The sequence below is a fragment of the Abramis brama genome (assembly GCF_963993115.1).
Source record: "Abramis brama genome assembly, chromosome: 6".
NCBI classification, from domain to species: domain Eukaryota; kingdom Metazoa; phylum Chordata; class Actinopteri; order Cypriniformes; family Leuciscidae; genus Abramis; species Abramis brama.
Window position 1 is genome coordinate 19,269,052 of NC_139968.1, and position 23,041 is coordinate 19,292,092.

Genomic DNA, 23,041 nt, shown 5'->3' on the forward strand with positions numbered 1-23,041 from the left:
CAGTCAAAAGTTTGAACTTGCTTGACTGGACTTGCTTTCATGGTCTTAAAATCCTTTTGGTTTAAAGGTTTATATGTAGAGGCTTGAAATGAGTTTTGTAGACAAAATTGTTTTAATGCATGACTTTCTTTGCAAAACAAAAATGTTATTATTTTTAATGTTTTTTTACTCAATTTATTAACCATTAACTATTAATTCCTACAGGTTGGTAAATGATAATACTCTTTGCGTTTTAGGATTAAAAGCTATGCATAAACCACACAATTTTAGGTATCATTCATTCATGCCCATAGAAGAACCAGGAATATTAATATAGATACTTTGCAAGCACTAATAAAGAATGAATAGGTAGGTGTGTCCAAACTTTGAAATATTTTACCGCTGTTAACCTCATATCGACACCTTTGGGGTTTCCAGGCGCTGTTATTAGATATGGTGAGACTTTAATCCTGAGATTAAACCACAGAGGTTTGATAGAAGAGAGGAGGTCAGGCACACATCACGGATAGGAAATGGAGTTTACAGAATAATAGAGGAGAAGGGCAGGAGAGAGGAGGATTAGAAAGGAAGGTCGGTAACGAGGGAGCCGATCGGAAAAGAAAGAGATAAGGGGAGAGAAGAGGAAAAGGGATTTTTTAAAATCGAGCTACTCACAGAGCGGTTATCGAGTGTGTGAGCTTGACAGACAGACTGAGAGAGACACAGAAAAAGCGAGCAGTTGTGTCAGGTTTCATCTTCATCATTGGCATCGCTGCTCATCTCCCTGCTGAAAGAGACACGCTGAACCACGCGCCGTCGCTGACACGTTCAAATTCTCTTCGTCTTACTGTAGTTTCAGCGAGTCGTTAGTGTCTGTCAGGCCGCTGAGGTTTTAATTTGATTGATGATGATTCACTGCTGTTTAATTCATCAGATTGATGCTTTCACGTTTGTGTTCCCACAGTACTACGAGATGACCTACGGGCTCAACATTGAGATGCACAAACAGGTAAGATAAACCTATGGGGCAAATTCACTAAACCGTTTTGCCTGTGGTATTTTAGGACTCGAAAACAACATTTTATTCTCTGGTCACACTAATCCGATTTTGTTTTTTAAGTCAGATTAGGACAGGCTGTTTATAGGTTTGCAGCTATGCACAATATTACACATTATCACATTAAGCTTGCGTCGTGTCCTTAATGATTCTGATCATACTGTTTACACTCTAAATACATATAGATGTGGTTTGAATCCGGTTTGTAATAGCCTAATTTCATGTGATCTGACCTTTACACTTGAAATACATATGGATGTTTTGGATCCTGTTTATAAATGTGATTTCATGTGATCTGACCGTTTACACTTGTAACATATATGGATATGGTTTGGATCCGGTTTATAAACATCTGATTTCATGTGATCTGACCGTTTACACTTGTAACATATATGGATGTGGTTTGGATCCGGTTTATAAACATGGTTTCATGTGATCTGACCGTTTACACTTGTAACATATGGATGTGGTTTGGATCTAGTTTATAAACGTCTGATTTCATGTGATCTGACTGTTTACACTTGTAACATTTATGGATGTGGTTTGTATCCGGTTTATATACATCTGATTTCATGTGATCTGACCATTTACACTTGTAACATATATGGATGTGGTTTGGATCCGGTTCATAAACATCTGATTTCATGTGATCTGACCATTTACACTTGTAACATATGGATCTGGTTTGGATCTAGTTTATAAACGTCTGATTTCATGTGATCTGACTGTTTACACTTGTAACATTTATGGATGTGGTTTGTATCCGGTTTATATACATCTGATTTCATGTGATCTGACCGTTTACACTTGTAACATATATGGATGTGGTTTGGATCCGGTTTATAAACATCTGATTTCATGTGATCTGACCGTTTACACTTGTAACATATATGGATGTGGTTTGGATCCGGTTTATAAACATGGTTTCATGTGATCTGACCGTTTACACTTGTAACATGTGGATGTGGTTTGGATCCGGTTTAAAAACGTCTGATTTCATGTGATCTGACCATTTACACTTGTAACATGTGGATGTGGTTTGGATCCGGTTTTAAAACGTCTGATTTCATGTGAACGTTTACCCTTGTAACATATAAGAATGCTAGCTTCTAAAACGAGGAACTTAATTGTGCACATCATGTTCAATATGCTATCTGATTTACATAATTCCTTTCATGAATCAGTTACTGAAACCACATAAACACGTGAGTGCAAATAAACCAAACTATCAGTGGGCGCAATTCATGCTCAGTGAATTCCCACGTGTGCACAATAAAATGGTTTTAATGGTGTTAAATCCTCCATGATACTTCATAATCACACACACACATTCATAACATCATGCGCACATGCATGCTTTTTGGAGTACTGTTAAAAGCATGAAGCAGACTTTGTTTACATTTTAAAAGTATAATTATATAAATAAAAAATTAAAACTATTTATTTTATTTTAAGCCAGCCAATCAGATTGGAGCAGGCAATCAGTCCCTTTCCATTTCTGTAGACAAAATGCATCATAAGATCCATGAACGGGCTTTGCCCTGTCTGTGAACATGCCACACTTCATCAACAGCTTTTAGTGTTAGTGTCTGCTGTAAGAATAGACAGTGCTGTGTGTGTCTCTCTTTCCTTTCCTTTGACTGATTTCACAAAATCAGTCTTTCCCAGCCTCAGCAATGTGTGAGAAAGAGGGTAATCATACCCGCTCTCTGTGTGAGCTGGCACAGATGAATGGAGAGTGATGGAGGAAGACAAGAAAGAGAAAACGAAGAGAGAAAAACCTTTGAGTATCAGCATGAAGTTTTGTCAAGAATCACCCACTTAGTCAGGATGAGACTTTCTGATTGAAATGTGAAGCAACCAACCACACTTTTTTTTGCTGTTTTGGGGTGGGTCATGTGATTGTGTGTCAGTGGGCGGAGCTTCAGTCCTAATGCTTTCTTATTCAACAAACTGATTTGCCTCCTAATAGGATTCCACATCTCTCTGTCTCCGCCCCTTCTCTAATCCTTGTTTGATATTAGTTAGTCTCAGCCTCAGATGTCACGCTTACGGACCGTTGGCTGAACATCTGATGCATATGGCACACTTATCCTGAAACACTTCAGGAGTTTCGAAGTCATCATCTGATTGGTTGAATTCTACAGGATGTCCTGGAGACGTGTGTTGCGTTCTTTAACGGACCGCCTGGAAACAAATGCCGTGACGCCAAACTCCCTCGTGGAAGAAGAACGCCATCGTGTTTACATCTGTGACAATGAGCGCTTACCAGTATCAACTAAATGCTGGATTTTCAAAAGTATGTGAAATTCGTGGCTCCATTGTTGCAGTAAAGTTGCCCAACGTTCTTGAATTAATAATTTATAGATGCACGCCGGTCTGTTTTGCTGGGACTTCGACTTTACTTCTTCACACCCCTAAACATGTCGCGGAACAAACTGTGATTGGTTACGTTATATGTCAGTCAAACGTACTCATGGGCGGACCCTGACCAATGAAATCTGCGAGAGAGCTGTGCTCTGATGTTTGCACATGATTGGCATCTCAATAGTTCACCATATCTGAATACATGTGTTCACTGAATCCCTGAACAAATGCTCCATCCATCCATCCATCCATCCATCCCTCTTATAGCTCTTGCATCATGATTGCAGCCAATGCAGTGATATGTGTGTGTCTGAGAGAGAGAGAGCAAGAGATGAACTAGTGGACAAAATGGAGAGGGAAAAAAAACAGCAGAACCACAAAAAAGTGGGAATATAAAGCCACACACACGCCTTTAAAGTGATGCCCCCGGATGCAGGTTTGCCCCTTTTATGTCTAATGGAGCCAATCTCTCTCTCTCTCTCTCTCTCTCTCTCTCTCTCTCTCTCTCTCTCTCTCTCTCTCTCTCTCTCTCTCTCTCTCTCTCTCTCTCTCTCTCTCTCTCTCTAAACATTTAAAGGCAAATATTAAACATTGAGGCTCTAATCACTGATTGTGGTCACAGGCACTGAGGTATTCAATAAAGCCCTCATTTTCTCCTCTCCTCATCTGTCACACTGCGCTCTCTCTCTTTTTCAGTCGCTGTGTCTCTTTCGCCCCCTGTCTCCCTCTATCTGTGCTTGTTCTCTCTTGAATTCTCCTTCTCTCGTTTTGGCTCGCTCTACTGCTCGCTCGCTCTCCTTTTCTCTTGCTCTCTCTCTTTCTCTGGGCAGTGTGCCAGCCTCTCTTCCCCTGGCACTTCGCCAATATCCCTCTCTCCTCCCTCCTCTCCTCTCTCTCCCTCTCTTTCTCTCTGATTGATGGCCCTTCCATTCGGAAAAAGGAAGAAAAGAAACAACGAGGGAGGAAAGGAGAGCAGTAAAGCACTGAAAATCAGACACACACACAAAGGAGGACACAGGCACACATATATGCACAAAACCCTACACACATGCAAAGGCTCATGGGTAATTAAATGTGTGGGGGGAAAGCACTCATAGAGGAGGGATAGAGACACATTCCTGTACATGGAACAATTATAAATGCACACACTCTCAACCAAAAACATTTTATAAGTTACTTTATTTTAATTATTATTCAAAAAATGTTATGTAGATACTTTTAGACTATACTTTAGTGTACTATTTTTATATAATATTTATTTTAAATGTTTTTAAAGTGATATAGTGAAAATATATTTATTGTATTTGGATTGTAAAAAGTTAATAACTGTTCAACACACACACAAAGCAAGCATATGCAAATGTGGAGATATGTTCACACACTCACGTGAATTCTGGGTAAATATATGTGCGCACACAAGCAGCGGGGCATCTGCACCTACTCAGGTCCTTTTGATCGAGTGACAAAGCCATTATGCTAAAAGGTTGGCACCCTGGGACTTCCTCACAAACATGCACACACGTCTTGTTTTCCTTCTCCGTTTCTTCATTTCCCTCCTGCACTCTCTCTCTCTCTCTCTCTCTCTCTCTCTCTCTCTCTCTCTCTCTCTCTCTCTCTCTCTCTTTCTCAAACACACTCGGTTTCATTCCAAAGCAGTTGCATCACCCTCAACCTCATTATACACAAATGAGCTCTGTTTCACTCACACACACAATCTGCAGATGTTCAGCATCACTGCTACACTGTGTCCCAACAAAAATGCAAACAACCGAACATGCTTCCGTTCACTTGTCTGCAGTCTCATGTGGCAGAAGTAACAAGTATTCTGCCAGGTAATAATAATATTGACACATGATAATTATTCTAGGAAATTTCACGACCTAATTTTAGGCAACAGTTAATATCCTTAATATTGTACTACATATAGATAGATATGTAGACAGGCAGATTGATTAAAGGGTAGGAAGACTTATTGACTTGATAGATAGATAGACAGGTAGATAGACAGACAGACATAGATAGACTGATGGAGTTTACAGAATAATAGAGGAGAAGGGCAGGAGAGAGGAGGATTAGAAAGGAAGGTCGGTAACAAGGGAGCCGATCGGAAAAGACAGATAAGGGGAGAGAAGAGGAAAAAGGATTTTTTTTTAAATAGAGAGACAGACAGATAGATAGATACATAGACAGACAGAAAGATAGATAAATAGACAGAAAGACAAACAGATAGATAGATAGACAGACAGATAGACAGAAAGATAGATAGATAGACAGACAAACAGATAGATAGATAGACAGAAAGACAAACAGATAGATAGACAGACAGATGGATGGATGGATGGATGGATGGATAGACAGACAGATATATAGATAGCAGATGGATGGATGGATGGATGGATGGATTAATTAATAGCAAACCACAAATATCCAATCAATTCCCTATGGAAAAAATCTAGTCCTGCCTAACATTTTTTCCTGTTCGAGAAGCCATTTCACTCGGATATAGAGGGTAATGCATTGACGTCACTTTCCCGCCGTGAGACGCCCGCTCAGCCAGACTGAGTGGTAAAAGAGCCTTCTGCGTGAATGGATTTAATATGGGAAAATGTGAGTAAAACAAATGATTTTCAGTTTAAATTAAAGGTTGGACTTGATATAAGTGTTCCTTACAACTTACCAAAGATCCAGTGATCCATGGATATTGACATGCAGCCAGGAATCCTGTTTCCTGACATTTATATGTGCCTGATTTCGACGCTGGGGAAATACATAAAGCAAATTTACCTGTGAACGTTTTATATAAATGCAATAAAGGTAGGTCTAAATCTGGGGGGAAACTAATATCAATGTTATATCATCATATCGTCCAGCCCTAAACTTGTATAGTTTTTGTCAGTTTATTTAAAAACATCCAATTATGCAGAATATACGATGGTAAATATTTAATTGATGAGTTGTCATTGTCAATACAATGTATAGGGTATGATTTTACCCCACAATTCTGCATATTAACACAAAATTATAACTGTAAATCCATCTTTCGCTACCAGGAGCAGCAGCTTTCGGCAGTCTGTAAATAATATCTCAGATTTCTTGTCAAATCACTCCAATGGCCAATGGTGACGTCAGACATGTGCCCTCTCGCAACTTCTGTTTCATGCTGCCTTTAATAATACTGTGTGCAGATTAAAATAGCTCCAAAACAGGTTTGCGTCGCTCCTCATGTAGGTATTAGAGTACACTTAGAGGTCTGCTGTATTTCTGTGCCTCCATCACTGCAAATACTCCTCCATTAGTGTGTGTGTGTGTGTGTGATCAGAGAGAATCAGAGAGCCTTATCACAGGACAGAAAAGACTGGAAAAACAGTAAAAAGAAGATAATAGCTGTTGGATGGTGACTGGGCACCCTGTAAAATGTGTTGAAAGGAACGTGTGTGTGAAAGAAAGTAATTAACTGTTCTTGTGTTGCAGCGTGTGTGAAACACTTGTCCGCCTGTCTGTTGTTGTTCTTAGTGAGACTATAATTAAACGTGTGTGTGTTTGAGTGCTCTGTTGCAGGGAGATTGAGACTATTCAAGCTATTCAGCCCTGAAGTGCACTCTCTCTCTCTCTCTCTCTCTCTCTCTCTCTCTCTCTCTCACTCACTCACTCACTCACTCACTCACTCACACACACACACACACACACACACACACACACACACACACCACACACACAGAGAGAGAGAGAGAGAGAGAGAGAGAGAGAGAGAGCCCAGGGAAATTGCTAAATGAATAGAACTCAGCACACACACAAACTGGACATTTTTGGTAGAAAATGTAAGTGTCACTTACAAACTCACCGCCTTAATTCTAAGGTGTTGCTATGTGGTTCCTAAGGTGTTCTGAGTGGTTGCTAGGATGTTATGTGGGATTGTTAGGGGGTTGCTAGGGTGTTTTGGGTAGTTTTTAGAATGTTATGAGTGGCATAGATATAAGTGCATTGCTTGGGTATTTTCTGCAGTTGCCAGGGGATTGTTAGGGTCCTCTGGGTGGTTTCTATGATGTTTTAAATGTTTTTAGCACATTGCTAGGGTGTTCTGGGTGGTTACTAAGATGTTGCTAGGGTGGTTGTTAGGGCATAGCTGTAGGGTTTATAGGATTTGTAGTTATTAAAGTATTTCTATGCAGTTGATACTGTTTCTAAAGTGTTAGTGGGTTGTTAGGGTTTTCTGGTCATAGTTTGGATGTTATGTGTTTTTATGGTGTTCTTGGGGATTGCTGTAGTTACTAGATGTGTTTGCTAGGTTATGAATGGTTTTTAATGCATTGCTAAGGTGTTCTGTGTGGTTAATAGCACGTTGCTATTCAGTTGATAAAGTGTTTCTAGAGTGTTTTGCTGGTTGCTAGGGTGTTCTGGGTAGTTGCTAGGGTTTTATGAGGGGTTTTTAACTCATTGCTAGTAGAGATGCATGACTCTGGATAAATTGAGAATCACGATTCTGAATTCTGACTAAAAAAATAACGTAATTTACTGGAGGTTCTGACCAAGTGTTAATTGCTTCAGTCTATTTAAAATGTTTAATTAATCTGAATTATTTTTTTTTAAATCGGTTTGAATGGATGATTCAATGACTCACTCAAAAAGATTTCACTTGTTTCATTACAGGATGAATCAGCCTTTTTGAATGAATGATTCAATGACAAATAAAAAAATGTAACAGTCACTTGTCGCCACCTACTGGTGCAACGATGTAATCGCTACAATCGTTATTTGAAGTGCTATGTTACAATTGTTATTTTAAGCGCTAAGTTACTTTCAAAAGGTGATTTTCTCTATTTTGATCGCTACCGTAGACATCAGTGTTTATATCACGTTTATACCAATACTTCTGTGATAATCTAAATTATTGTAACACGGAAGTAACGATTCTGTGTGGTTGAAAAGACTGTTTGTGAATCTATTTCATACCTATACATGACAGCTGCTCTCTTTGGATCAGCGCCAGCGCAAACACAGATTTCAATGTTCCGGTGTGAATTTGCCAAAGGTTTAATAGACACAGGCGAATCGTTGTCGTTTAGGAACGAGATCGCGTGGGTGTTTGAATCGAGATCGCGATTTTTTTCAACGATTAATCATGTAGTTCTAGTTGCTTTTGTTTTCTTGGTGGTTACTATGAGTGGTTTTGAACTAATCTCTACGGTGTTTGATAGCTCGTTTGGAGTATTTTTTATCATTCACGTCCACAAAATTACAATTAACCTACATCCTCCATCACAGCAGTGCTAAATTGCCTTCACTACATTATTATCTGTCACTCTCTTTCTCTGGCTTGTGTATCTGTTGTTGCTGAGACATCATTGTCATGAATATAATCTAAGCTGAAGCCATTTGTGTGCTTGGGAATTGAGAGCCCAGTGCAGTAGTACAGGTTTATCACTGTCATTGTTTTCTCTCCTAATCGAGCGTGTGTATGTGTGTGTTCTCTTGCAGGCGGAGATCGTGAAGCGACTCAGTGCTATCTGTGCTCAAATCATCCCTTTCCTCTCTCAGGAGGTACGCTGACAGTGATTGACAACTCATCAGGGTTCTGGGGTCTTCTCCCAGAGGCACACACACACTTTCTCTCCCCGTCAGACTGATTCACCCTCAGTACAGCAGACAGCTTCTAGATTTTAACGACCCCGTCTCACATCTCCAACCAAACAAGGATTGCTGATATCCTGCGTTTTTTAACGAAGCAGCAAACTCCTGCCGTGTCCGGTTACCGAGAGTCATCTGTGATGGTTTGATGAGCTCAGTTTGCAAATTCAGCTCGAGTCCAGCATCTCTGTTTGCTTTATTAGCAGCTCTACTTCTAGTGATACCAGCAGGTAGTCCCGTTCCAAACCCATGCTATTGGTTGAACCGGAAGTCAAACAAATGACTCGCTTCACATTAATGAGCCAAAACATCAAATTCTAGCAATTCGTGCAAAAATCAAAGAGTTCTCGGGGACCGCCGTTCAGTCACATGTTGCTTGTTTCTTTCAGTTCGTATGAAGGGTAGAAGGAGAAGCTCTTGAGATTCGGCTGTTGCTTTTCTAGCTGTACTTTGTTGCGAATGGCTAAGGCTGGAATGGTTTGTTTTGTGTCCCATCATACTCAAAGCTCCAGCTCCGTTGTCGTGGAGCCATAGGTCCATTATTATCTTCAAAGCTTTGGAGCTGCAGTCCTCTCAAGTCCACGGTGGGTTGTATGAATGCACACTATGAAATTAAAGCAACTCTCCTTTAGAGTTCAAAACTGTACTGGAAAATGAGAGAGGATTGATTTCTCTCAAAACTTATCAAAGATTTAGATTCATCAAGAGGATTTGTCTATTAAATTATTAAATCCTTCAGGACTAGTGACATCACCTGCACACAGCTGATATCTCAACCAATCAGATGCTTCAATTATTGTAGTTTACGTAAGACTTCTGTAAATAACATATCTGTTTACCGATCATTATTCATATAGTCTGTTTGTGGATATGACCTTTAATATAATGTATACTGATACAGCTCCCTTTCATGTGAGGATACCTGTGTTCAGAATGTAACGCCTGGAATGGATCTTTATTTCAAATGAGAGGATTTATTTGGGCAGATGAGCAATAAAAGATCAGGCGGACCTGTATTGATCAGGAGGTCACCTTTAGCATTAGCTTGAGTTAGTGTCTGCTGACGGGGAAGGACAGAGTGATATGTCTGTCAATACTTGACTTGTGTGTGTGTGCGTGTGTGACAGACAGAGGGATGTAGAGAGAGAGTGTGTGAGGATAAATAGTTTAGCTGTGAGATGTTTACTTAAATTCACTTTTTTTTAGTGTGTTTGAGTTTGTGTATCTACAAATGTGTATTTTGTGTCTGTTTCTTACCATTTATATGTGTGTGTGTGTGTGTGTCAGCATCAACAGCAGGTCGTTCAGGCGGTGGAACGTGCCAAACAGGTCACCATGGCAGAACTCAACGCCATCATAGGGGTGAGTGACCTCTGACCTTTCTGACTTCTCATACAGACGGATGGACGGATGTATGGATGGATGGATGGATAGATAGATAGACGGTGATAGAACGATGGATGGATGGATGGATGGATGGATGGATGGATGGATGGATAGATAGATAGATAGATAGATAGATAGATAGATAGATAGATAGATAGATAGACGATGATAGATAGATAGACGATGATAGAACGATAGATGGATGGATAGATAGATAGATAGATAGATAGATAGATAGATAGATAGACGATGATAGATAGATAGACGATGATAGAACGATAGATGGATGGATAGATAGATAGATAGATAGATAGATAGATAGATAGATAGATAGATAGATAGATAGATAGATAGACGGACGGACGGACGGACGGATAGATAGATAGATAGATGATGATAGAACGATGGATGGATGGATGGATGGATGGATGGATGGATGGATAGATAGATAGATAGATAGATAGATAGATAGATAGATAGATAGATAGATAGATAGATAGATAGATAGATAGACGATGATAGAACGATGGATGGATGGATCGATAGATAGACGATGATAAAACTATAGATTGGTAGATGGATGGATGGATAGATAGACGATGATAGATAGACGATGATAGAACGATAGATGGATGGATAGATAGATAGATAGATAGATAGATAGATAGATAGATAGATAGATAGATAAATAGATAGACGATGATAGATAGATAGACGATGATAGAACGATAGATGGATGGATGGATAGATAGATAGATAGATAAATAGATAGACGATGATAGATAGATAGACGATGATAGAACGATAGATGGATGGATGGATGGATGGATGGATAGATAGATAGATAGATAGATAGATAGATAGACGATGATAGATAGATAGACGATGATAGATAGATAGATAGATAGATAGATAGATAGATAGATAGACGATGATAGAAGGATGGATGGATGGATGGATGGATGGATGGATGGATAGATAGATAGATAGATAGATAGATAGATAGATAGATAGATAGATAGATAGATAGATAGATAGATAGATGATATAACGATAGATTGGTAGATGGATGGATGGATGGATGGATGGATAGATAGACGATGATCTAACAATAGATAGATAGATAGATAGATAGATGGAAAGAATATTTGATCTCTTTGTCTGTCTGTCTGTATATATATCTGTCCATCCATCCATCTCAGTTAATCTCCATGTGATATATCTTTTTGTGTATGTGTGCCTGACTGTTGTCTTTCTCTCCGTCTCTGTTTGCGTGTCTGTCTCTCAGCAGCAGCAGCTCCAGCACCTGTCTCACCACACTCCAGGTATCCCTCTCACTCCTCACCCTTCAGGTCTGTCTCTGAGCGGCACCTCGGGTCTGCTGGCCCTCACCGGGGCCCTGGGAGTCTCCGCTCACCTGGCCAACAAGGACGACCGCAACCACCTGGACCCCGAGCACCTGCGAGGTGAGTGTCTGTCTGACCTGTCTTACTCTTTAATCTCACAGGTGCATGGGGTTATTAAATGACTTTAAATTAAAGAATTAATTGTATAAATAAAATAAAAATAAATAATTACATGTAATTTACAATATAGAATATTTATATTTAATTTAAAATAAATATATTATTATTATATTTTTTTTTTTATACATTTATTAAAGGGATAGTTCACCCAAAAATGAAAATTAGCCCATGATTTACTCACCCTCAAGTCATCCTAGGTGCATGTGACTTTCTTCTTTCAGACAAATACAATCAGAGTTATATAAACACCCTGACGTGTCTGAGCTTTAAATTGGCAGTGAATGGCCGTTTCTGTTTTGAAGTCCATAAAAGTGCCGTGTGGAGCACTTGTATGATGGATAGATGCACTTTTATGGACTTCAAAACAGAAACGGCCATTCACTGCCATTATAAAGCTCGGAAGAGCCAGGACATTTTTTAATATAACTCCGATTGTATTCGTCTGAAAGAAGAAAGTCATATACACCTAGGATGACTTGAGGGTGAGTAAATCATGGGCTAATTTTCATTTTGGGGTGAACTATCCCTTTAATCTGGAACGCATAAATTAATATGAATAAATATAAATTAATTTATTATTAATATAAATGCATTGGGCAGTTTCTCTCTTATTCACTTTTTAAAAAAGACAAAGCTTTTTTTGAGCTGACTTAACAAAATGAAACCTAATTTGTGAGCATTAGGTATGGATCTTTATCTGTGTATATTATTATTTTCATGTTGCGATTCTTCATCAACAGTGTGCATGCAGTGTTCAATTTTTGTGACCAATACCAATTAACTTCCGCTATGATTTATTTGTTGACACACCCCCCAACTAGTTTGTTGATAAACTTTCATTACGGCACCGTCCATGTGCACTTATGAGTCTTCCGACATTAAAGTGATCATTTCAAGAGAGTGATGGAGCGAAAAATGGCCCACGAAAAACGAGCGAGAAGGAGTTGCTACAGTAGATTTGATATACTTCTGAGAAGCCTTAAAGCTCTGATAGACTGAAGGCCAGAGGGGCGACTTGTTCAGGGAGCTCAATACAATGGATGTATTTTTATTGCACCCTTACTGGATTTTTCAGCATGACCTTGGCTTGCAATGGAATTGTTGTTATTATTATCTAGACTGACGTCAATCCCCAACCCCTCCTTCTCTTTCTGTCTCTCTCTCTCCTCCGCTCCCAGAGGGTGCGCCCAGCAGGGTGAGTATCAAACTTGAGTGTTTGTTTGTGTATATATGTCTCCACCCCACTGACTTTGATAAATGATTCCAAATACAAAGTCCTTTAAAGAGAAGTACGGATTATGAAATCCGACCAGCACACTCTAAACTAAGACGCTTTAAGCACAGTTCCTGCCCGCTGCCATTAGCACTAAGGAAAAGCGTTCATTCTGTACTTTTAATATAACAACCCATAGTTCTCTGTCATTTGGTTGCATCACAGTTAGCCTTAAAGGAACAGTCTTACCATCATGCCGTTCCAAACTCTTGTGATTTCTATGAGATGCGGAGGTAAACATTTTCAGTAAAAAAAATATAGTGAATATATAGAATATAGTGAAAAAAAATTTTTTTTTGTTCAAGTACAAAAATCACAGCATTTAATATTTAGGTGTACTGTCCCTTTAAAAGTTTTGATTTTCCTTTAAAGGGATTGTTCCCCCCCAAAATGATTGCAAGGTCATCATTTACTCACCCTCATGCCCTTCCAAATCGATATGACTTGTATGAGCTGCAGAGGGCAAACTTTTCAGTGAATAATGGCTTAAATTTAAGTCTGCCATCTGGTGACTTTTAATATAGCGTGCGAGTCATTTAAACTACTTTTATGGTATTTTATGGAAAATAGATGGTTTAAGGTACTTCCAAATTGTTTTTTTGTGTGTGTTCCAAGAAATAAAAACAGCAAATATGTTTGGAACGACATGAAGGCGAGTAAATAATGATCGAATTTTCATTTTTGGGTGTACTGTCCCTTTAAGAGTTTGATTTGGGGAAAAAAATGTTGAGAACTCCAAGGAGAATGATTCATAACAGTCGAATTCTTTGAGATGATTTCTTGTTGCTGACTATAAAGGGAGAAAATGAGGGAGTCAAGGAAAGGTCTAAGTGAGGGGGAGTGAAAAGAGAGAGAGAGCGATTTAGTAGAAAACAGGTTTGTTTGAGAGAACTGGGCTTCTTTGTGCACTTTTTCTCATCACAGTCCAATGCACTTCCTGTTTGGCTCATAAAACTGCACCGTTGCAGAAGACGAAGTTGTTTGAAGTCACTGATCTGAGACCAGTTTTGCTTTACTCCCCATAATGATAAAGGTTGAGAGACTGGACAGTTGACACTGGATGGTGACTAAATGTTTTGGGATAATTCAACTGTCATCATTTAATCACATCTTTTCCATACAATGACCTTTTTTAGTGGCCAAATACCAAAATTTACCTTTAAAATCCCTTCCACGGCAGTTCTCAAGTCAAATATGACGCAGGTTTGACATCATGACGTTTGGTTAAGAGACACTCGAGAAACAGTGACATTTGTTGTTATTGACCTCCAAAAGTTTAGCATTTAGTTGGGAATGAGACCGTGTGTGTGTTTATGCTGTGTTTTCTGTGTCTATAGAGTAAATCAGTGTCGTCGACTGACAGTCAGGCAGCAGAGGATCGGCAGGGTCCGTCAGGGGTGTATCCCTCACAGGCCAGCAGCGATGCCAAACGCAGACGGTGTGATGACAAAGACGTCATCCCGTCTCACTACGTATGTCACATGATGATTACATCATTCTTGTCTTTCCCCCAATTAACTAAATGAGTGTGTTACACTGACAGTCCTAGTTTAAATATCTATCTATCTATGTATCTATCTGTCTGTCTATCTGTCTATCTATCTATCTACAGTGAGGAAAATAAGTATTTGAACACCCTGCTATTTTGCAAGTTCTCCCACTTAGAAATCATGGAGGGGTCTGAAATTGTCATCGTAGGTGCATGTCCACTGTGAGAGACATAATCTAAAAAAAAAAATCCAGAAATCACAATGTATGATTTTTTAACTATTTATTTGTATGATACAGCTGCAAATAAGTATTTGAACACCTGAGAAAATCAATGTTAATATTTGGTACAGTAGCCTTTGTTTGCAATTACAGAGGTCAAACGTTTCCTGTAGTTTTTCACCAGGTTTGCACACACTGCAGGAGGGATTTTGGCCCACTCCTCCACACAGATCTTCTCTAGATCAGTCAGGTTTCTGGGCTGTCGCTGAGAAACACGGAGTTTGAGCTCCCTCCAAAGATTCTCTATTGGGTTTAGGTCTGGAGACTGGCTAGGCCACGCCAGAACCTTGATATGCTTCTTACAGAGCCACTCCTTGGTTATCCTGGCTGTGTGCTTCGGGTCATTGTCATGTTGGAAGACCCAGCCTCGACCCATCTTCAATGCTCTAACTGAGGGAAGGAGGTTGTTCCCCAAAATCTCGCAATACATGGCCCTGGTCATCCTCTCCTTAATACAGTGCAGTCGCCCTGTCCCATGTGCAGAAAAACACCCCCAAAGCATGATGCTACCACCCCCATGCTTCACAGTAGGGATGGTGTTCTTGGGATGGTACTCATCATTCTTCTTCCTCCAAACACGTTTAGTGGAATTATGACCAAAAAGTTCTATTTTGGTCTCATCTGACCACATGACTTTCTCCCATGACTCCTCTGGATCATCCAAATGGTCATTGGCAAACTTAAGACGGGCCTTGACATGTGCTGGTTTAAGCAGGGGAACCTTCCGTGCCATGCATGATTTCAAACCATGACGTCTTAGTGTATTACCAACAGTAACCTTGGAAACGGTGGTCCCAGCTCTTTTCAGGTCATTGACCAGCTCCTCCCGTGTAGTTCTGGGCTGATTTCTCACCTTTCTTAGGATCATTGAGACCCCACGAGGTGAGATCTTGCATGGAGCCCCAGTCCGAGGGAGATTGACAGTCATGTTTAGCTTCTTCCATTTTCTAATGATTGCTCCAACAGTGGACCTTTTTTCACCAAGCTGCTTGGCAATTTCCCCGTAGCCCTTTCCAGCCTTGTGGAGGTGTACAATTTTGTCTCTAGTGTCTTTGGACAGCTCTTTGGTCTTGGCCATGTTAGTAGTTGGATTCTTACTGATTGTATGGGGTGGACAGGTGTCTTTATGCAGCTAACGAACTCAAACAGGTGCATCTATCTATCTATCTATCTATCTATCTATCTATCTATCTATCTATCTATCTATCTATCTATCTATCTATCTATCTATCTATCTATCTATCTATCTATCTATCTATCTGTCTGTCTGTCTATATATCTATCTATATACATTATATTATATATATAGAGAGAGAGAGAGAGAGAGAATTTTTTTTAAATATATTTTACTGATTTCCAGTGAAATTAAATTTTATTCTTAAATTAAATTCAGCTTCATAATTGTTTCAGTCCCTGACTGTAAAAATATGTTCTGGATAGTTATGAGCACAATATCTGCGTTATTGTCAAATTTCTAATATAGAACATGATTGAATTTTTATTGACATTTTATTTCATTGTGTTTACTGGATGCTTGTGCTACTGGACAGTGTTCTGGGTTCAGTACAAGCTTGTTTGATATGGTTTTATGGAAAATAATGTTTAAAATTGTATAAATAAAATTATTTATTTATTTAATTAATTCTAAATAATTTAAATGTAATATGTATATTATATAATATGAATATTATTTATATATATATTAATTAATACAAATATTTAAATAGAACTTTACAACTATATTTTAATACGAAAAATACACCATTATATAATATTATATTATATTATAATAAAAACGTATGCCTAATGTATAGGTAAAATCTTTTTTACTCTATAATTTTTTTAATATAGGTCATTATGCTCAACAATGCATTTACCGAATGCATACATGTAGGATGTGACCATCCGGGCGGGTGTAATTAGGGGGATGATGTCACTATATAGGGTGATGGTAATAGGAACATCAGGCCATGATCACATCAAAGCCCTGTTGCCATGGTAACTAAGTGCGTTGTCAATCCCTGATTCCCAGAGATGGGCGAAAGAGGAGAGTGAGATGAGTGTGAGCTGTCTGAGAGCGATGGACAAGGTGGTGGGAGAATCTCCCCTACTGTGATTGGTGAAATTAAACACAAAGGGAGGGGCGCGGAAAGAGCAGAAAAAGGACAGTGCAATATTGTACATGTACCTGATAAATATCCCATAGGGTTATATATTTTTGTGCCTGTGTGTGTGTCGTCTAACACCATCCTTCTCCTGCCTGTTTGCTTTTAGGACAGTGACGGAGACAAGAGCGAGGACAATCTTGTGGTAGATGTCTCAAATGAGGTCAGTTCACACGCACTGCTAAATTAACATCAGTGAAAGTCTGGACTTACAGTTGTTCTGTCAATCGATTTAACATCTTAATTAAATTAATTAGATGATATGCTGATTAATTAATAAAATGATTTGCATATATCAAAATTTGCCCCCAAAAAAAGATGAGGCCATTATTGCGGTAAACAAGATTATGAAGTAGGTTTAGTCATTAAGATTTAGATATTATTGTTAGTTGCCATATATTACAATTATGGTTCATATTGTCTTATGATTGTGGTACTTTTAACTCAGATGGTAGGAAAATTCATAATTGCGGAATTTACATACAGATCTGATCGGCATGAATAAATGCATTTTTTATTTCTTTTATATAATAAACTAAATTAATGTGTTAAATTGACGGCCTTAGTTTAAAAAAAAAAGTATTTTATCAGGAGCAAAAAGGTTGCTGGCCGCAGACATTGTGCACGATGCGACTCATAAATAAAAAATGTTTTGCTACACAACTTCAGCTTGTACTGGATTCAGTGTGCGGCCAGAAACCTTTTTGCTCGTTTTCAAGTATTCCCTTGGCTCTATGCACCTGAAGCAAAAGGATTTCTTGTCAATTTAGAGCGCAACAATTCTTTCTAGTTCACATGATTTTGTATTTTTTATCACAAAGAAATTTTATTTTGTTTTAAATGAACATTTTTATTTTATTGATTTTATTTTTGTTTTGTTTTCTGGTTTGCTTTGTTGTTGTTGTTTTTTTTTTGTTTTTTTTTTTGTTTTTTGTTTTAATTTGGTTTGGTTTGATTTTTGTTTGGTTTTGTTAAACAAAAATCTAACCAAAACAAAAATCAAACCTGACCAAATCAAAACAACAAAACAAAACAAAACAAAAGCAAACCACAACAAAACAAAACAACAGAGCAAACCAAAAAATAAATAAAAATCATTAAAATAAAATGTTTATTTAAAACAAAATAAAAATTTCTCGGTGATAAAATACAAAAAAGAATTTAAACTAAGGCTGTCAATTTAACACATAATTTGTTTTGTTTTGATTTGTGTTTTCTTATTCCACATAAAAAATTACCCGATTTACTTTCTTAAATCATGCTCCTGGTCTTATTTTGCACAATTCATCAGTTCATTCATTCAGTATATTGTTGCCCCAAAAACAAGTTAGATTTCATAAGCATTAATCAAAATGTAATAACTTTCTCTGCCTGTGAATAACAAACCAAGCCAATTACTGGAGACTATAATATCATGAAGATTTGGGCCAGACCACACAGCAACCACCCAAAAACACCCTAGTCTTTCACTGATTTTAATCTTAATGATGTGTATTTGTATTTGATTGTAGAGCAGCACAAACAAACGCAATTCATCCTGAAAAACTCATTCTTTATTATTATTTCTATGCAATTATCATCCATTTCAAAGTAAAACATTACAGCTCTGTTTCTCAATTACTGGATAAATATTGAACATCACTCATATTTATTAAACTGCATTCATTCAGTAATTGCTGATAATATCGCACAGGCGAATCAGGATTGTTTTCAGCTGCAGAGCGGCTGGAGTCGGCGCTATGCTTTTATAATCATTAAGTGACCCCGCTGCATAATTAACACGTTTAAAAAACATGATCCGAATTCCTGCAATATCCCACACCAAGGATTAAACTAGGACCTCTCAGCACTGTTTTGTCATTTACAGTTGAGTAAACACATTCGAGTGAATGGATGAGACCTTGATTTTACTCCAGGTTAACAAAGTTTAATGAAGGCAAGCATCCATGTTATTTTGAACAAACCCTATTAACTCAAGCCTCGACATCTAGAACGTAAAAGGAAAATTCTCATATCCAAACTAAAGCATAATGCACTCAGGCTCTTGACTCTCCTTAACTCCACTGTTTCCAGGAGGCTTCCTCTCCCATTGGCAGTGGCCTTCTGTCTCCTCATGGGAATGGATTGGACCGAGCCCCAAACCTGAGGAAAGAGCTCCCAGGATCCCCAAGTCCCCCACCGGCCTCCCCACCACACAGCCCACCCCCTGGCAAAAACAAGGACACCTCACAAGTACGAACGCTTTTCTTAGATACCTAATATGCCAGAGTTTACACTCATACTAAATATTATATGAACTGTTTTACTTTGTGCTTCTACTTTATAATTATTGTAAAAACTAGATTTGCAGATTTGGCCTAAAGCTATTGGGTATAGCTAGTTTGGGACAAGAAAAAATGTTGGTTTGTAAAATGTAATTTTCTAGAATTTTTTTAAAAATGTTAAAAATATATTTATATTTTATATATATAGTTAAGTTATATTTAGTTATTTATAGCTATTTTTAATATAATAAATTCCATATCAGTTTTACTATGGGGTAGGGGTGTAACAATACCCTCATGTCACGATTCGATACATATCACAATACTAAACTCACGATACGATATTATTGCGATACTCCATCAAAATGCTAAATTTGATATTACATTGTGGGTGTAAATGAATAGGCTTGGACTTGGGGCTGGTAACCCAATGCATGGGACGATAGTGACACCAGAATAATAATATTCATGATTCTGAAGCTGAAAATACTGATTTATTTTAGACGAATGCTTGCACTCTTTCACTGACTAGATATATTTAAAATAATAAAGGCCACTTTTTACTGGGAACATAAGACATTTGGCATTATCAGGACCCACAAATATTCCCCCATTGCATTATCATACATTACATTCAACATTATATATAGTAGTTTAATGTAGTATTGACACTAAAACTCTGTAATTTTTTCACACATAGTAATTTTTATTTTGGGTGAACTACACACAATACAGATTGTCACTATGCACGATACATATTGTTGCATTTTTGTATTGCGATATATTGTGACACTATATATTGTTACACCCCTACTATGGGGTCATTATGACAAACAATAGCATCTGTCTCTTGGTTCTATTGGCAGACAGAAAAATCTCAGTCGCCTTCCTCTAAATCAGGCAATTCCTCTCCCTCTCACCATGACCCTCTCACCCCGGGTCCACCCGGGCCCAGCACTTCCTGTTTACGCCTGGTCAACAAAGCTGCGTCCTCGGCAGACCCTCTGGGTAAGACGTTGTTCATTTGCGTTTATCGCAAACACAATTCAATGAAAATAATTTGTTTAATTGTGTGTTCTGTAGCTCTACGGAGTCCCTTGACTATGACGCCTGGTTCTTACCCGGCTCACTTCGGGGTGGTGTCCCACGCTGGGCTTAACGGAGAGCTGGCCAGCCCAGGCGGGTTCGGAGGCTCGCTCACCCTCTCGCCCCAAATCAGTGCTGCAGCCAGTGCCTACACACGCAGCCCTATGGTAACTGTGTTTCTGAAGCTCGTACAGTTGACAAAAGTCCACCGAAAAGCACTTTAACCTTGATTACTTTTCCTTTACAGGTAGCGTATGAATCACGTTCACATCTTAGGCCCTCAGGGTTGTCCTCCTCGCTGCCTGGCTCCACCGGTGGCAAGCCGTGAGTTTCTCCTCTTTCTTTTACCTCCCTCTGTTTTGAGATGGAGTTGCACAGCGATGACCAGCGTATTAGTCCAAAATAGTGCTGCTTTTGTTTGCTGTGCTTGTAATGCAATCCCCTCTCGAGCCCCCCGCTGTCAGCTACAGCGAGAAAAACACTTGAATTCAGGCAAACATCCTTAAGGCAGCAAATTATTGCTGCTCCCACTGAATGACACATACATGCAAACTTCTCATAATTATGTCGTCAAACTTAAGTACTTACGGATTGATTCAGCTTCTAATCTTATTTAAATTTTTGCTCTTTGAAGTCCACTTATATTGTTAGTTGCGGTTTATTGCACCAAAAACAGCCGTAATTTAGTTTTTATGGCCATTTTCCACTATCTGACTGACCTCTCAACTTGAACATACCATTTTTTGTCCATACAGTGGAGGTCAATGGGGTCCAAAGTTTGGACCTTATTGACTTTTGTTGTATGGACAAAAACATCTTTAATTTTTAGAGTTAACTACCATTTTAATGTCCACTTATGTCCACAGTGCTTACTCGTTCCACGTGAGCGCAGATGGTCAAATGCAGCCGGTGCCCTTCCCTCCTGACGCCCTCCTCGGCCCTGGCATCCCGCGGCACGCCCGTCAGATCCACACCCTCAGTCATGGAGAGGTTGTGTGTGCGGTCACCATCAGCACCTCCACGCGTCACGTCTACACCGGTGGGAAAGGCTGCGTCAAAGTCTGGGATATCAGCCAACCGGGCAGTAAGAGCCCGATGGCCCAACTGGACTGTTTGGTGAGATCTGCGTCATGTCAAACTCTCCTTCTAGTTGGTATTTGCCATCCAAGTTGGACTAAATAATGTCCACCCTTTCGTCCAATCAGAATCGAGACAACTACATCCGATCGTGTAAGATTCTCCCAGATGGGCGGACCTTGATAGTTGGAGGTGAAGCCAGCACACTGTCCATCTGGGACTTGGCCACGCCGACTCCACGGATCAAGGCCGAATTGACGTCCTCGGCTCCGGCCTGCTACGCTCTGGCCATCAGTCCCGACAACAAGGTCTGCTTCTCCTGCTGCAGTGATGGAAACATCGTGGTCTGGGACCTGCACAACCAGACGCTCGTCAGGTATCTAAAGACTCCTGCTGGTGAGATAGATGACGTTCTTCTTCCTGAGGTCATGTGATGTTCTTGTGTTGCCCTCCGCAGGCAGTTCCAAGGCCACACAGACGGAGCCAGCTGTATAGATATTTCCAACGACGGGACCAAACTGTGGACGGGGGGTCTGGACAACACAGTGCGCTGCTGGGACCTGAGAGAGGGCCGACAGCTGCAGCAGCATGACTTCACCTCACAGGTACTGCAGCTCAGTGGGAACATAGGAATTGGAGTTTTGGGTATATATTTTTGAAAGAACATGAAACCTCTGACTCAGAACACAGCAACCACACAGCAACACCCTAGCAACCAGCTAGCAATGTTCTAGCAACCACTCAAAACACCTTAGCAACCACATTGCAACAACCTAGCAATCCCCTAACGCCATAGCAACCAGTTAGCAATGTCAACTTACAATGCCCCAGTAAACACCCTACCTGAACACTCTAGCAACCCCATAGCAATACCCTAAAAATACCCTGACAATCACCCAGAACATCCTATAAAACCACATAGCAACACCCTAGCAATCACTTAGAATAGCCTATAAAACCACATAGCAACACCCTAGTAACCAGCTAACAATGTCAACTAACATTGTCCAAGTAACCACCTAAAACAACCTAGAAACCACATAGCAACACCCTAGCAACCAACTACCAGTGCCCTAGCAACCACCCAGAGTGATGAATGGCTTGAGCTGTTGCATCATACATAATTAGATAGAACCATTTATTAGTAGAGTACATTCTGTGTCTTTATATTCCAGTTTTTAGAACTACTTACTGTCTATTTTCATTCAGTTTTTATTGAAGTGTTTTTATGTGCACACGCAGATCTTTTCTCTGGGTTACTGTCCTACGGGCGAGTGGCTTGCAGTGGGGATGGAGAGCAGTAATGTGGAAGTGCTGCACGTCTCCAAACCAGACAAATACCAGCTGCACCTTCACGAAAGCTGCGTTCTCTCACTCAAGTTCGCCTACTGCGGTACGAGAGTCACTATAAACTTGTGGTTTCTAAACTGCTCTTGCAATCATATGATCCTTTATTAGTTATGCCC

The 23,041-nt window shown here is 39.4% G+C and overlaps 1 protein-coding gene across 4 annotated transcripts in view; it reads left to right on the forward strand.

The window, feature by feature from the left end:
• Window positions 1-23,041, forward strand: part of tle2b (TLE family member 2, transcriptional corepressor b) — a 47,251-nt gene that overhangs the window by 21,473 nt on the left and 2,737 nt on the right. Inside the window, exons 4-18 of one of the 4 annotated variants that reach the window (XM_084116203.1) lie at window positions 944-988; window positions 8,879-8,941; window positions 10,316-10,390; window positions 11,703-11,880; window positions 13,119-13,135; window positions 14,551-14,685; window positions 17,258-17,311; window positions 19,222-19,380; window positions 20,279-20,420; window positions 20,496-20,665; window positions 20,746-20,822; window positions 21,365-21,614; window positions 21,704-21,951; window positions 22,033-22,180; window positions 22,818-22,968. In XM_084116203.1, the coding sequence (XP_083972329.1) occupies window positions 944-988; window positions 8,879-8,941; window positions 10,316-10,390; window positions 11,703-11,880; window positions 13,119-13,135; window positions 14,551-14,685; window positions 17,258-17,311; window positions 19,222-19,380; window positions 20,279-20,420; window positions 20,496-20,665; window positions 20,746-20,822; window positions 21,365-21,614; window positions 21,704-21,951; window positions 22,033-22,180; window positions 22,818-22,968 (1,912 nt within the window). Of the gene's footprint in view, window positions 1-943; window positions 989-8,878; window positions 8,942-9,591; window positions 9,613-10,315; window positions 10,391-11,702; window positions 11,881-13,118; window positions 13,136-14,550; window positions 14,686-17,257; window positions 17,312-19,221; window positions 19,381-20,278; window positions 20,421-20,495; window positions 20,666-20,745; window positions 20,823-21,364; window positions 21,615-21,703; window positions 21,952-22,032; window positions 22,181-22,817; window positions 22,969-23,041 lie in introns of those variants that run through there. The other 3 variants (XM_084116204.1, XM_084116206.1, XM_084116205.1) reach the window with 3 other exon arrangements.